Source organism: Cornus florida, unplaced genomic scaffold, assembly GCF_030987335.1.
Source record: "Cornus florida cultivar Cherokee Brave unplaced genomic scaffold, ASM3098733v1 CherokeeBrave_3.0.0_Hap2_Chr04, whole genome shotgun sequence".
NCBI lineage: Eukaryota > Viridiplantae > Streptophyta > Magnoliopsida > Cornales > Cornaceae > Cornus > Cornus florida.
The window spans coordinates 70,552,920-70,567,739 of NW_026775574.1; the positions used below are offsets into that span (position 1 = coordinate 70,552,920).

A 14,820-nucleotide genomic window follows, 5' to 3' on the forward strand; every position below is an offset into this window, starting at 1 on the left:
GAATTATTGGGCTGGGCTATTAACATTGGGGATTGATTGAGCATGAGAATGTGGAGTGGCTTCTTTGGATCCTCATGCTATACAACTACAAACAAAAAAGAGACAAAAACACTTGATACTTATAATTTATCTCAAAACCAATTAGAAGTACTTTTTGTACGTAGTTATATCACTCGTGGGGACTTAAGTAAGTCTCCCAGGCTTGAAGAATGAAATTATGATCATCAGCTTAATTTGTAGAAAGAGAGAAAAAAGTAAAAGAAAAAAAGAAAGATGAGTTAGTGTAGAATTAATTATTTGAAATTCTAGGAAATTGGAAACATAAAGTTAATAGAGATTAAGGCCAACACTTTAGTTACATAACTTGCATATACTGCACACAAACACTTGACTTCCGTATTAGAAGTACTTTTTGTACGTAGTTCTATCACTCTAACAACAAAAGAAAAATTATATATGGACTCTATCTCAAAACCAATTAGAAGTACTTTTTGTACGTAATTCTATCACCCGTGGGAACTTAAGTCTCCCGGCTTGAAGAACGAAATTAAAACTCTTTGCTTATTAGTTGAGTTTGTAGAAATAAAGAAAAGCAAGAAAGAAAAAAAGAAGAAGAAATTAAGACTAGGGGTGGCAATTGGGTGTTTGGCGAGTTTTGGGCTGGTCATAAGTGGGCTGATCATGAATGGGTTAGTAACCCATTATCAACCCATCAATAGGGGGTCGTAAGTGGGTTGGGTATCAAATGGGCTGATCAACCCACACATAACCCGTTGAACCATTCACATAATTTATTATTGTTATTATTTTCATTTTTTCATTGCTCTGCTCACAAAATTATGCTTGTATATGACTTTTTTTATATATAAATTTTTATTTTAATCTACTCACAAAATTATTCTGGTAATGATTTTTTTTTTATAAAATTTTCACAGTAATTATTATTATTATTGTATTTTTCGGAACTGCTTTCTTGATGGAAATGTATAATTGAAGTTTATATGTTATTTACTATAGAATAATCCTAACAAAAGCCCCAGATTTCATCTTTGGTAATAAAGAATAACAATTCAGATTTTAAAAGTTCAATTAGTAAGTGATTTTTTTTCTTCCTAAAAGTAAACAAATCTGTGCTATATATCTTGTATTGTATTGACTTTAATTGGCTAACCTGCTCATGGTTATCCAACTCTACTTTGACAAAATTTTATATGGGTTATTTTTTGTTCACTTAGTTAATTTTCCAAGCCCTATTTTTTAATTTTTTTTTATCCACCAAGCTAGAGAGAGAGAGACGAGAGAGTAGGTAGAGGAGAGAGAAACGAAAGGAGACAGAAAACGAGGGGAGAGAGAGACGAGAAAACGAGATAAATGAGGAGAGAGAGATGAGAGAGATAAATGAGGAGAGAGAGACGAGGAGAGAGAGAGACGAGAGAGATAAATGAGGAGAGAGAAACGAGGAGAGAGGAGACGAGAGAGATAAATGAGGAGAGAGTAATTTGATTTTGAAAAATATCATGTGTGTGGTGGGTTAAGTGGCTACCCACTCTTAACCCACTACCAACCCATTAAATATATTATCCATTAATAATTTACCCATTAATAACCCATTCAACTAAACTAGTCACCCAATACCCAATAATTGTTGGGCGAATTTGGGCGGGCTTTTGGGTTTGGGTATATTTTGCCACCCCTAATTAAGACCAACACATTAGTTATGTAAACTACACACAAACACTTGACTTGCGTGTTTCTTGGCTTGGGACATGGTTGGAGTTTTAGTTTGAGAGAGAGAAGATGTGTTTCTTGGTTCACGACTTGGCAGAGAGAATTTATTTAGGAATAGAAGAAACAGAATTAGAGAAGATCTAGGAGAGGAAAATTATTTTTATTTAGGAAACTCTATAAATTTGTTTTTTTTTTTTTTTTTCTTTTTTCTTTATCCCCTTTTGGAATTCAAGAGAAATTCAGTCAAGGTGGCCGACACTCGTAGAAGGTGCATCATTTTATTTTTATTTTTCCATTTGCATGGGAGGGACTACGATAAATTGTCTTATAACGTCTTTAGAGTATGCGAATAACTTAGTAACACCAAACAGAAACCCCAAAACAAACATTAAGTCATTAAGTTACGCATTAAGTTAACTTCTTACGACTCTCATTAAGTTACATTTTAGTTTTTTTTTTTTATAGAATTTGAAAAAACCTAAATTATTATTCAGGAAAGAGTTAGAAAGAGAATAGAATTACAAAAAAAAAAAAAAAAAAAATGTGTAAATTATTATTTAGGGAAGAGTTAGAAAGAGAATAGAATTGGAAAAAAGGTTATAGAATTAGGAAAAGATAAATTTATATTATTAAAATACACTATAAATAAAAAATAAAAGTAAAATTGCTATGAAACTCTTTGTACTGTTAATGAAAGTATAGGTGTGTGTGTGTCTTAGGGAGAGGAGAGATGGGAATGGGTGGTGGTGGACGACGAGATGAGAAGATATGATATAATTGGGTCGCATGCAGCCCAACTCGATTTCGGTTGGTTTTGCTTGTCTGAAGTAATGAAAGAAAAGGTTTGCAAGTCGGTCGGGCCCAACCCGAGTCCAATTTGGTTGGGCTTGGGTTGGGACCTGAACCCCATTTATATTTTAGATATATTTATTATTTATTATTATATTACATTATTAGATTAAATCTCAACCCTCTATTTACTTATCAAACAAAAAAAATAAATTCTCAACCCTCTATATTTCATCCAACGGTTGGTGAATGTGATTACATAAACCCCATAAGTCTCTACTCTCTAGAGACCTTAGCCTATTGCCGTCTTCTCTAAAACCCTCGCAGCTAGTCTGCGACACTGTTGCCATTGCCTTGGGTACTGGTCATCTTTACCTTCACCTTCATAGCCAAAGGTAATATAAACCTCATATGTATTGTTCATTGATATATATGATTTTCTCTGTGTGTGTGTGTGTCAGCCACATTCACCGATCACCTTCATATCTGATTTTATGTAAACGAATGGTTTTGAGTAGCAAGGTTCTTTTGTATTGTAGAACCAAAACAGATTCGAACTCAATGGAATGTAATTTGTTTGTTCTAGTTCTGTTTCTATAAGTTTGATGCCTTTATGGATTATGTCTTCTAGATGATTCAGTTTGGTTCTTGGGTTAGGACCAACTGAACTCGGACCAGTTCTGCCAACTTTGCACGAGAAAAAGTACCTAATTCTGACAAGAAAGTTATAGACTTTACATATTGTTACCCATCCTTCATTGCAATGTTTAAAATTTTAAGTCTTTGTTGTAATTACTGTATCATGCCCATTTTTCTGGTTGCAATTAAAAATGTTGGAAATAAGAACTCCCAAACAAGGAAGAGCCAAACGAGAGATAGAGAAACGTGCCCCTAAACTTGTGAGCTTTCTATGGTTTTCCTCGAAGCCATTGAGAACTATTTTTTTTGGAAATGAGTAATTACATTTATTCAAAGATGACATTTAGTATTTTGATTATAAAATGTGTTTTGCAGGTTGAAAATGGGAAGAAGACCCTAATACTTCATGGCACAAAGACCAGCAATACCTTATATGCTGTATTAACCGAAATCTATCACCTTAAAAAGGATAATTCTGTTAAATATTCTAGGAGGAATGATAACATCAGGCCATTTGAGAGCAGTGGTGAAACTTCTTTAGAGTTTTTCTCTCTCAAAACTGATTGCAGTCTTTTTGTGGTAAACTGAAAACTATTTAGCATCACTTCTTTCTTAATCATTTCCCTTTCTCTATTTCTTTTCTAGCCTTCTTTAAGATATTCAAAAAATGTTAATTGAACATTGAACAGATTGCTAAATGAATTTTTTTTTTTTTTTTCCCGAAGTAGTAAGGTTGATTGTGTAATTGTCTTTAAGTCATAGCCACTCAACCATATGTGTGGTACTATTTGTTAAACATGCTTGAAGCTCCACGTCATCTCCTTGATTTATATGATTTAATGCCATTTCTTTCATCTGTTGTGTATAGATGTTTTGATGCACATTATTTGATTGTTGTAAAACTTCTTCCTCTTGTTCTTTTTGTGTATCATCTCTTCATTGTATGTTGTGCTTGATGTTTTCTTTATAGTGTTTCCCATTTTAAATATCAAGTTGGATCATTTGGATTTCCCTTTACCTCCCTTATTAGGCTTCTTGTAGTGATATGGTAAAATTGTATTTCTTGGATCAATCTTCATGCCTAATAATGCACAAAAAAGATAAAGTCGGGTTTTAGGCTTGTTACTTTCTCACAACATTTCCACCCCCCTCCCCCCAAAAAAGTGCATCAAATAAAGGTGCCAAAACATGGAAAATGTACCATTTATATAAAACTGAAGACCAAATTTTCATTTTATTCTTAAGGTGTATGCTAAAAGTGTTGGCCATATGAATTCTCTTTTTCCATTCTTTCTTATTATGCACAATTATTCTCTTAAAAAACTTAAATTTAAGAGAAGACACAGTGCATAATAGTGCAGAATGGGAAAAGAGAATTCATGTGGGATATAGGCTAAAAGTGTCATAAATGCACAAAAAGGGAAATTCGTTTGAAGCTCCACATTATCTCCTTGATTTATATGATTTGATGCCATTTCTTTCATCTGTTGTATATAGATGTTTTGATGTACATTATTTGATTGTTGTTGTTCTTCTTCCTCTTGTTCTTTTTTTGTATCATCTCTTCATTATATGTTCTGCCTTATGGGGTAAAGTAGGCTCGAAAACAATTAACAAAAATTTTCGCTTATTAACTTTATTTTTCTTTATAGTGATTCTGATTTCAAAGTTCAAGTTGGATCATTTGGATGCCCCTTTACCTGCCTTATTAGGCTTCCTGTAGTGATATGCTAAAATTGTATTCCTTGGATCAGTCTTCATGCCTATTTCGGCCACATGAATTCTCTTTTTTCATTCTTTGCTATGTATAATAGCAAATAATGAAAAATGAAAATTTATATGAGATATAGGCAATGATGATAACAATGATGCTAAAAGTTTCATATATGCTCAAAAAGGAAAAGCCGAGGTTTAAGAAAAGAAAAAAAAAAAAAAGAAGGAAAATTAAGGCATCCATTATACACTTATATGAAAACTTAAAGTGCATTAAACAAAGATGCCAAACATGGAAAGTAATTATAGGAATATGAAATATACCATTTATATAAAACTCCAAATTTTCTTTGCAGTCTCAAGGTGTATGCTCAAAGTGTTGGCCACATGAATTCACCTTTTCCATTCTTTTCTATTATGCACCATGTCTTCTCTTGAAAAACTTACATTTAAGAGAAGCCATGGTGTATAATAGCAAAGAATAGAAAAGGAGAATTTATCTGGGAGACCTTATTCATGTGGGATATAGGTAAGGATGATGATGACCCAAGTCTGTTGGGTCATCTTCCTCAGCTGTTCCGCACCAGGCTAAGCCCAACTCATGTATCCCACCTCCAAGCCATCGTTACGCTCGATTCTTCCTATACGAAATTACTTGGAGTCTCAACTTATCACTCCCATTGTAAGAATTGGAAAGCAGCACAAGGGAAGGACAAAACTCTTCAGTAAACGAAACTCTGAAAGCCCACCACCTGACTTCCACGATGATAAACTCCGCGATCTCACCTCCTTCGAGTACAGTAATGATGATTCTCTCCGTATCACTTAATTCATAAGCCTCAACATCCCAATACCCTCCACAAAGGTCACCAATGGCAACAAACAGCTTCTGACACAAAAGATACAGAGGAAGACCATACAAATGGCTCGCCAGTGCAAGGTCTTCTTCCTCATCCCAGAGCACCCAACCCGTTATCACCACTCCCGTAGATTTCTGTCTTCTCTCTTTCACTTTCCAAGTTTTTGATTGATTATTGAAGCATAGTATCTAAACATTAGCAAAAGGGTTGGGAAAGGGTCGGGGACTAAACTCATGATTCATTTCGTGGGGATGGTAGTAGGAGTAAAAACCCGTCCTGGGTTTGGGATGGGGATGGGATACATGGAAATAAATGGCAGGGGGATAGGGTTTAGAACAACTCACCCGTAGCCATTCCTAAGCCCAAAGTGTCCTGGTCGACAAGACGCTGATCACTGACACGAGATATGCGTTAGACGCTTTACAATCTACCCTATGAGTGAAGAAATTTTTAGCGAGGCCTTTGTTCTTTTGGTGTTTTATTTGTTATTCTTCACCGTGTAAACAAAACTCTGATGGTTTGAAAATGGAGATTTTTAGAGATTGAAGATGTTTGGATTTTCACACGCCGGCTCCTAAGACTTTTTTAATGACTAAAGAGTGGCTTTTCACGTTGCTGATTTATAACACGTGGCTTGATCAAATTTTTAGATGGCTGTGATTCTGCCACTTGACATTATTTATGAGTTGTCTACCACTTACCTTGGTCTACTTTACCTTTTCAATTTCTATCATCAATTATTCATTTTGAAACCGTTATCTCGAGCCTTGTAACTGAAGACTTTTACATTAATTGGAAAACGTGTATGGAAGACCTCCATTTATTATATATCCCTCTGACTTCTTAATTTAATCAATCTCTTTAATTTCTTTTAATACTCGAAATAAGTATTACTTGAAGAGTACGTAGTCGAGCCTCCCTACATACTTTCTCTCTCGTTTTCAGGTTCCTGTCTCGGTAGTTGAAAGGATTGATAGACTTCAACGGAACTTCCTTTGGGGTGGACGGGGGGAGGAGTTTAAGTATCATCTTGTTCGTTGGGATCAAGTGTGCATGCCTATTCCATTGGGAGGTCTGGGCATTAGGAGGTTGGCCCTTTTCAACAGGGCTCTTCTGGGAAAGTGGTTGTGGAGATTCGGAAGTGAGCGCCATCGTCTTTGGAGGAAGGTTGTTGTGTGCCACTACGGGGAGGAGAGAGGTGGTTGGTCCTCTGATCTAGTCAGATTCGCTGGAGGTGTGGGTGTTTGGAAATTCATTCGTAAGGGATGGGATGAATTTTCGAAGCATATTAGATTTAGAGTACGGGATGGCAGGGGAGTTCGGTTCTGGGAGGATTTATGGTGTGGTGATCGCCCGTTGGCTCGTTCTTTTCCCAAACTTTTTCAGATTGCCATGGATAGGCATACTTGGTGGCTGACTGTTATCGGCTCGATAACGGTAGGCTTGCGTAGGATGTGCATTTTCGGCGTTCCTTTCAGGATTAAGAGTTGGATGAGGTTGCAGGTTTGTTGGAGCTGTTGTACGGACAGGAGGTAGATGGTAGTGGCATTGACTCTCTGGTTCGGGTGCCTTCCTCTCAGGGGAGATTCGAGGTTCATTCCCTATTCCGTTGTCTCTCTGATTTTCATGGTTCTAATTTCCCTTGGAAGACGGTTTGGCGTTCCTAGGCTCCCCTCAGAGTGGCCTGCTTTGTATGGACTGCTGTTTGGGGTAAGATTTTGACCCTGGATAATTTGAGGAAGAGAAGATAGATTACAATCAATTGGTGTTGTTTGTGCTAGAGGAGTGGCGAGTCTGTGGATCACCTTCTGTTGCATTGCCTTATAGCTCACGACTGTTGGAGCTTTATCTTTGTCCTTTTCGGTGTCCATTGGTTATGCCTCGGTCCTCGAGGGGTTTGATTGACGCTTGGCGAGGCTGTAGTGTGGGAGCCCATGCCCGTGAGTGTTGGAGGGTGGTTCCCCTTTGTGTTTGGTGGTGCTTATGGAAGGAGTGGAATAGAAGATCTTTTGAAGGAGAGAAATCTTCCTTAGGGGCTTTGAAGTTTCATATTATTAGCTCTCTTTTTAGTTGGGTTTTGGGGAGAAATTGTATATCCATTGACGAGTTTATTGATTTTTTGGGGTTGGTGGGTCCTTAAGACCTTGTCTCTGGCTTCGGCCTTTGAATAGCCCTTGGGACGCGTTCCCCGTTTGACCACTTTCTAATACATTTTACTTATCAAAAAAAAAAAAAAAAAGTATTAGCAAATGTAATACCACCATTTCTTATTTGTCCATTAGAGAGCTTTTGGTGTTCTCATTTATAATTAATTAATTTCCCTTTTTTTTATTTAGAAAGTAGGGAAACAAAATATTTAGCATAATGCAAAAGAAAATAACAGAAGAATGTAATAGATCATGCAATCTAGTCATTTTCATGTCAAAAAGCAATTTGATACACTAACCAAGAAAAAATGGACGCATAAAAATCAATAAACAGAATAATTAAACTTGTTCTAATAAAATTGAAATTCAAATGATCCATTCCTTCATTTGTATACAAAATAAATTATGTCAGTTAATATTTGTATATAGTGTCCAAGTATACATGTGTCTGGTTTTTGGACACATTTTTTTTTTGTTCCCATGTCCTATAATTTGATAGAAAGATGAATTCGACCCCTAGACACACACCCTTGTCTGACAACCGTACCAAGTCCGGGTAACATAGGTTATTTGTCAATCGATGCATCTTTTCTGCTATGCTATACATAGACATGGACACTACGCATAAGGCCCAATTTGGTTGGAAAGAAATAGAAGGAAAAGAAAAGAAAGAAAATGGAGGATATGGTTATTTGTGTTTGGTATAAAACCTTGGAAGGAAAAGAAAAGGAATGGAAGGATTTGGAGGGATACATTAAAGCTTGATGAGTTGGTTTTGTTATCCTTCCAAAAATGGGAGGAAATGGAAGGAAAGGCTAGCATTTTTAATGAAACTTTGTCAACACCAAATTTGTTCGTTGGACTCTGCTTTCCCTATGGAAAATGAGAACATCAAATTTTGGCATGCTTCAGACTTTGGTAGCTACTTTCAACTTCAAATAGAAAGCATTTTAGAAAAAGAAATTGAATAGCTGAATGATGCATGTCAGTGTTCTGAAGTTACTTGCCACAATAGGATAAAGACAAATCTATTGTTGCAGTCATGTTGTGCCATATCCAATCCACTTAGCTTGATAGTTGATACCTCTGATCTATCTCCGGTTAAGACTCTGCAATAAAATTTCAATTCGGACATGGTGGACCACAAATGCCAACCTTTCCTTGGCGGTCAATAGGGGTGGACTTTTCGAAGAAATAGGCTGGCCCAGGATCGTGAAGGAATGTTGTCACTTTGTTCTTAGTATATGAGCCATGAGTTGGCTCCTGAACAATTATTATTATTATTATTATTTTCCCTAGTTAGAACAATTTCCTTTTCAATGCACAATATAGGTGCATAATTGACTAGACTATATCTCAGGTGATGATGACATAACAATAGGCTTCAAGCGGTTGCCTAGTTATGTTTTATGATAATATAAGTCTTTATGTTCCTTGATGGGACATTGACATTTGAAGTAGTTGGAGCCCTCGGTAATTGATCCTTGCTAGTTAGAACTGGCACCAATATGGGTAATTGACAATTCGATAGTTATGATGAAACCATTTTAAAACAAATTGAGCTCACCAATGATTAGGAAAAGGGATATCCAACATAATTTAATGATTCTAAGACTTGTAGCATTATTCCATGTAAATTTTTTTTTGGCTCCTCATCAACTTCTTGGCCCTAATACTTTTTGTTCACTAATTACCACTTACAGGATACAACTATATTATATGCTAGGGAGTTTGAGTAGGCTCTTTTCTGATGTGGTGGATCTTTTAGTGAAGGGAATGTGTTCTAAATATTTGCTTAAATTTTACATTTCATCTTGTTAATGACTATTGACTGTTAAATTTTACATTTCATCTTGTTCATGTGAGCGTATTACTGTAGATGAGGTTTTGAAAATTCAAAGCAAGGAAGTCAGATTTTAAGATTTATGATATGTTTATCTATATATATATGCATATTATTTTTAACTATATTGATTGTTTGAAGTTATTCTCTGGGGTGAGGTTAAGCTCAGAGTCTCAGACCATATTGCCTAGCCATGTGGATCCCGTTAATATAGTCCAAAGTCCATTTTCCATGCTTCAAAGAGTTAGTTATATTTTGCTGCTACTTTGAGTCACCCAAGATCTTGCGTCTTTGATACCAGCTATTATAAAGCTGTTACAACCCGTCAATAAGTACTATAGATATATATTTTCATTTTGCTTATATCTACTCGTGGATGATGGATGTCCCTTTTCCTGGTTTTCAGCACAATCTTTGTTGTCAATATGATTGTTTTGTATGGACAACATTTCCCCTTATTCCCTGTTCATTCTGTTTGAAGAATGGAATTGAATGTCTCAAATACCAATATATCTGCTTTTATTTATAGGATCAGAAAATGGTTGCACTTGTGCTATTATTCCCCTACATTATGCATTTATCTTTCACCCTTGAATTCTGTCACGCCTATACAGGATAAATGGAAGTGTGTAAATAAACTGTTATAAGGGTGTTTCTCTGCTGCTAATTTTGTTAGTGTGACATCTATCCAAATGTATTCTATGTCTATATTTGCAGTATGGTTCTCACTCAAAGAAGCGGCCTGACAATCTTGTTATAGGGCGAACTTATGATCACCATATTTATGATCTTGTAGAGGTAGGGGTTGAAAATTTCAAAAGCATGGAGTCGTTCTCGTATGATAAGAAATGGGCTCCCCAGATTGGTTCAAAACCATTCTTTGCTTTTATTGGTGAAGGATTTGAGAGTGTAGAAGAGCTGAAACATTTGAAGGAAGTGTTGCTTGATTTGTTCCGAGGAGTGGTATATCTCTGCTGTTTTTTCCCCTCATTTTCCATTGTCTTTATTTCTTTTTTTGTTTTCTTTTTTCTTCTTTGAATTTGGAGATTATTATAAGAAGTATGGATTTGATTGATGCGCAGGTTGTATCAAATTTAAACCTTGCTGGGTTAGACCGTGTTTATGTGTGTACCGCTGTCTCTTCAAATAAGGTGTTCTTTACTCATTGTGGTACCATAGTCCCAAGGATGGAGCTTGTCGAAGTTGGCCCGTCCATGGATTTGGTAGTTCGGCGGCATCGTCTTCCTGATGACAACTTAAGGAAAGAAGCTATGAAAGCAGCTCCTATACTGGCTAAAAAGGTTTGACTAATTAAATCTCTCCCTCTCTCTTTCTCTGTCTCTCGTGTAAGTGTTCTAAAGGACAAGTCCTGTTTTTCATTTCCAGGAGAAAAATGTTAGCCGAGACGCAATACAGGGAAAAATTGGGAAGATATATATTCCAGACCAACAGGTAAGAATGAAGATAGTTTTATTTGGCAGTGGTTGCATCACCAGGAATACCTAACTACTTTAGTCGTGGTATATGAATGGTCACCAAAAGTACACTAAACACTGCATGTGTAATGCTCCCCCCAAAAGTCCGATTTGTCATTCTGCCGACTCTATCTCACCAGCAGTCATGCCGTCTTTTCCACAAGTTCTAAAGATTTTCATTGTGTCCAAGTTGGTGATACAGCACTGCCTAACAAATCGAAGGGGCTAATGAGGGAGCGTCGTGAAGCTAAGATAAAAGGTGACCGAAACAAGAATGTTGTGAAGAAGCAGAAGCAGAAGCAAGATTCGTGACAATCCTGTTTGACTCTTGATCGACTGTAGACGCTGTTGTTGGGGCAATGCAATTTTGGTCGGAATTGAATGTGGTTTAGCAGATGTCCTGATAGGTTTCTTTACTTCTATTTGTATGCTTCACTTCCTTTTGTAATCAATTATGGTTGGGTATGTATCGAATTAGCACATCACTGCAGTCAATTTTATCAGAATTTTGATATGGATAATCAGATCTTTTAGAGAGTAATGTACTTAATTCTGCACATGCACATGCTTTGTATATGCAGACCATGCCCATTTTATCACTACCAACTGGCTAATGTGTGCATGATCGCATGTGGCGCGTCAATTCGGGCGTCTAAACTCATTACAAATCGGTCTATTATCAATTGATAACTAGGCAAACGTGTGAGCCATATAATTTGCAACCTTGAAGGGCAAGAGCCAACATTGGCGGCGGCGGCGGCGGCGCTGGTTTACCTTTCTTATTGCATCCTGTGACAGTACCTCAGCAGGGGACGGGGAGGGAAAAAGATTGTGACCTGTTGACCATGAGAAGCATGCTTTTGGGAAGCCTGTGGAGCTCGTCTTGGCGTCGGTAAGAGTCACCAAGAAGTCCTCTTAACCATTCGACCTCTCCAAGGAAGAGGTGAATGCTTTTTCCCTGATCTGAACCCATCAACAGCACTCCGGAGATTTAAAATTTTATCGATCATGCATGGAGTGTTACTAGTGTCAATATTTGACAGCACAAGGGAGTTATGGGTAGTGTGACTGGTTGACGGAACAGAGGCGTGACTCCATGAGAGCACCGGTGGCTAAAGGCGGTGAGGGAGCCTCGAGTCCCTTTTTCAGTTTGGGGGGTAAAGCTGGCTTTGGAACTGGAGAGGTTAGGAGGCTGCTTGTGGTGGATAGGTGTAACGGGTGGGCGCTTGCCCATTTATCCAAAAGTTCAAGCTGTTGGGTAGTGCTGCATACCCACCTATTTATACCTAATCACTTTTCCATCCGGATCCGATGTGAGACAAATGATCTTTGTAACATTCTCCTCCACCAGAACTCGCAACGCCTTCATTGTGATCGGGCCACCCTGCCCATCCGGGGTGGCTCACTCGGATGCCTTTCGGGTCGGGCGCTTGGCGTGGCACTGGATCAAGAACCGAGTCTGATTCTAATACCAACTGTAATGGGTGAGCGCTTGCCCATTTACCTAAAAGTTCAAGATTTGGCATTTCATCGAAAATAAAGCTGAGATTCGAGGATATTCGGGTTCTCCAAATAGATTTGGATCCCCACGATCTTGTGATTCCTGTAAAACAAGATTTAAGAGTTAAAAAGAAACCACGTCATTTGATAATCTACTTACAAATCGGCTAAACCAGCCGATTTATGGAAGTATGTAACGGTATGGAATCTTTGAAAAAGGGTTATGAACCGGTCCATAGGCGAACCATGCTTATTGCTCCGTTATGAAACTCGTAGTCCAATTGTAACATAACACCTTTTTCTATGAGTTAGAGAAAAGGAAGCGCGCTCACTTCTCGAGGAAGAAGAAAGAAAAGCCAAGAAAGCAGGAGGGTGAGGGCTGAAATGGAAGCTACCATTGCAGATGCCAAGAGCATTTCCTTCAAAAAGGAAACAAGGGGCAGGAACAAACCTAGTAAAATAGTGAAGAAGAAGCATGAAGGAATTGAGAGAGCCAAGAGGCCTTTCTTGGAGTAAAAAATGAAGGGGAGAGACTTTACTCAAAAGAAGAGTCATAAAACAAGTGAGAAAAATCAACTGCCAAAATATTTGCAGCAATTAGAAACAATATAGACTAGCCGGAGAGATTGTATATATTGATTTTGATTTTTTATTTTTAAGCAAACAGGGCATAAATTAAGGCAGTGTTTGATAATGATTTTTAAATTATTTCTGTTAATCACCAAAAGCGATTCAGTTGCACAATTTTTTATTTTTATTTTGTTATTTATTTTTTTTTGTGATCAATGCATCTCCATCTAAAAAGGAATGGGTACAGACTGATTTTCCATTTTCAATATAAGTTTGTATTCTCATACTTGCGATTTTGATATTAAACTGTAATATTATCTCAGTAGTAGACTTGTTTGGCAACTGTTTTTGTAAAATTAAGCCGTCTGATAAAGTCCTGTTTAGCTGTTGTAGTTGAACACTTTCAGCAATAATAATAATAATAATTTTTTTTTAAAGTAATATAATGCAATACATATCTCTTTACAATGTTCCCATTTTTTTTTTTAGGGAATTGGGCAACAAATTCTTGTTTTGGGAAACCAATTTGTACCATGCTTTTGTTGCCAAATCACTTAAAACTAGAGACAATTGGTAAAAGCAGGTTTGCTAATATTTGTTACTACTTCAAAAAAGGTCAAAAGAAAAATGAAAGTTATTTTCACTTGATTTTCTGCTATAGTAAAACAATTGGGACAAATTCTTTTTTCTTTTTTCCTTCCAAAAAAGCTAATGTAAATATTGTGTAACAAATAATTTGAAAAATTATGGAACAAATGTATTTTATTTTCTCCAGCAAACTAAGGGAGGGAGACTAGAACACGAACACAACAATGTTCCACCAACCAGGCTAGTGGATAATGCCTATAAAACAAATATATTTATCGAACACATTTCTCTAATGCTGTTCAAGTCCGCCGAGACTTATCTGAAATAATAATAATAAATAATTTTTATAGCATTAGGAAAGCATTAAAAATGCAGGACCATGTAGATATGAGGTGTCCATCAAAGAAAATGCATAGTTTGGTATGCATGAGTACAATGAAATGTAAGTAGGAGTGAGATGAAAATGGGAATGGAATGAAATGGTAATTTTCATTCTATTGTTTGATTGCAAATATGAAACACGTATGAATGGAATAACAATAACCATTCTAATATTTGGTTTGAATTATCTAAAATACTAAATTAAATTAATAAAATAACATTATTTTATAATTTTTTAAAAAGAAATGATAGCCATGGCGGTGGTGGAAGACAGATGTGGCGGTGATGGAAGGCAGTGAAGGTGAAGATGATGGTGGTGGTGAAAGGTAGCGGAGGAGGAGGAGGTGGTGGTGGTGATGGAGGTGGTGGCAATAGTGGTGGAGGTGGATGGCGGCGACGGTGGTGTCAGTGACGCCTTTGACAGTGGTGGTGGTAGTGGTGGAAGACAGTGGTGGTGGTGGTGGAAGACGGCTACAGTGGTGGCAGTAATGATGAAGGTGGTGGAAGGTAATGGAAGTAGCGGTGGTTGAAGGTGGTAGTGGTGGAAATCGGTGATGGTGGTGGTGACGATGGAGGTGCAGTGTAGG

At 37.0% G+C, this 14,820-nt stretch overlaps 1 protein-coding gene across 1 annotated transcript; it reads left to right on the plus strand.

Annotated features, from left to right (window-relative positions):
• The first annotated feature begins 3,109 nt into the window (after positions 1-3,109).
• LOC132303479 (ribosome production factor 2 homolog) lies at positions 3,110-11,738 on the plus strand. The gene is made up of 6 exons (XM_059800751.1): positions 3,110-3,416; positions 3,532-3,735; positions 10,437-10,682; positions 10,802-11,020; positions 11,106-11,199; positions 11,385-11,738. Exons 1-6 carry the CDS (start codon positions 3,348-3,350, stop codon positions 11,504-11,506), a joined length of 954 nt encoding a protein of 317 aa, XP_059656734.1. The 5' UTR covers positions 3,110-3,347; the 3' UTR covers positions 11,507-11,738.
• Positions 11,739-14,820: the final 3,082 nt, after the last annotated feature.

What these genes read in the sequence shown, in the direction of transcription:
- LOC132303479 (XM_059800751.1), top strand. Translation starts at nt 3,348, where the DNA reads ATGTTGGAAATAAGAACTCCCAAACAAGGAAGAGCCAAACGAGAGATA. An exon ending in TTGATTTGTTCCGAGGAGTG is followed by an intron (nt 10,683 to 10,801) that starts GTATATCTCTGC and finishes ATTGATGCGCAG; the next exon opens with GTTGTATCAAATTTAAACCT. An exon ending in GAAGATAGTTTTATTTGGCA is followed by an intron (nt 11,200 to 11,384) that starts GTGGTTGCATCA and finishes ATTGTGTCCAAG; the next exon opens with TTGGTGATACAGCACTGCCT.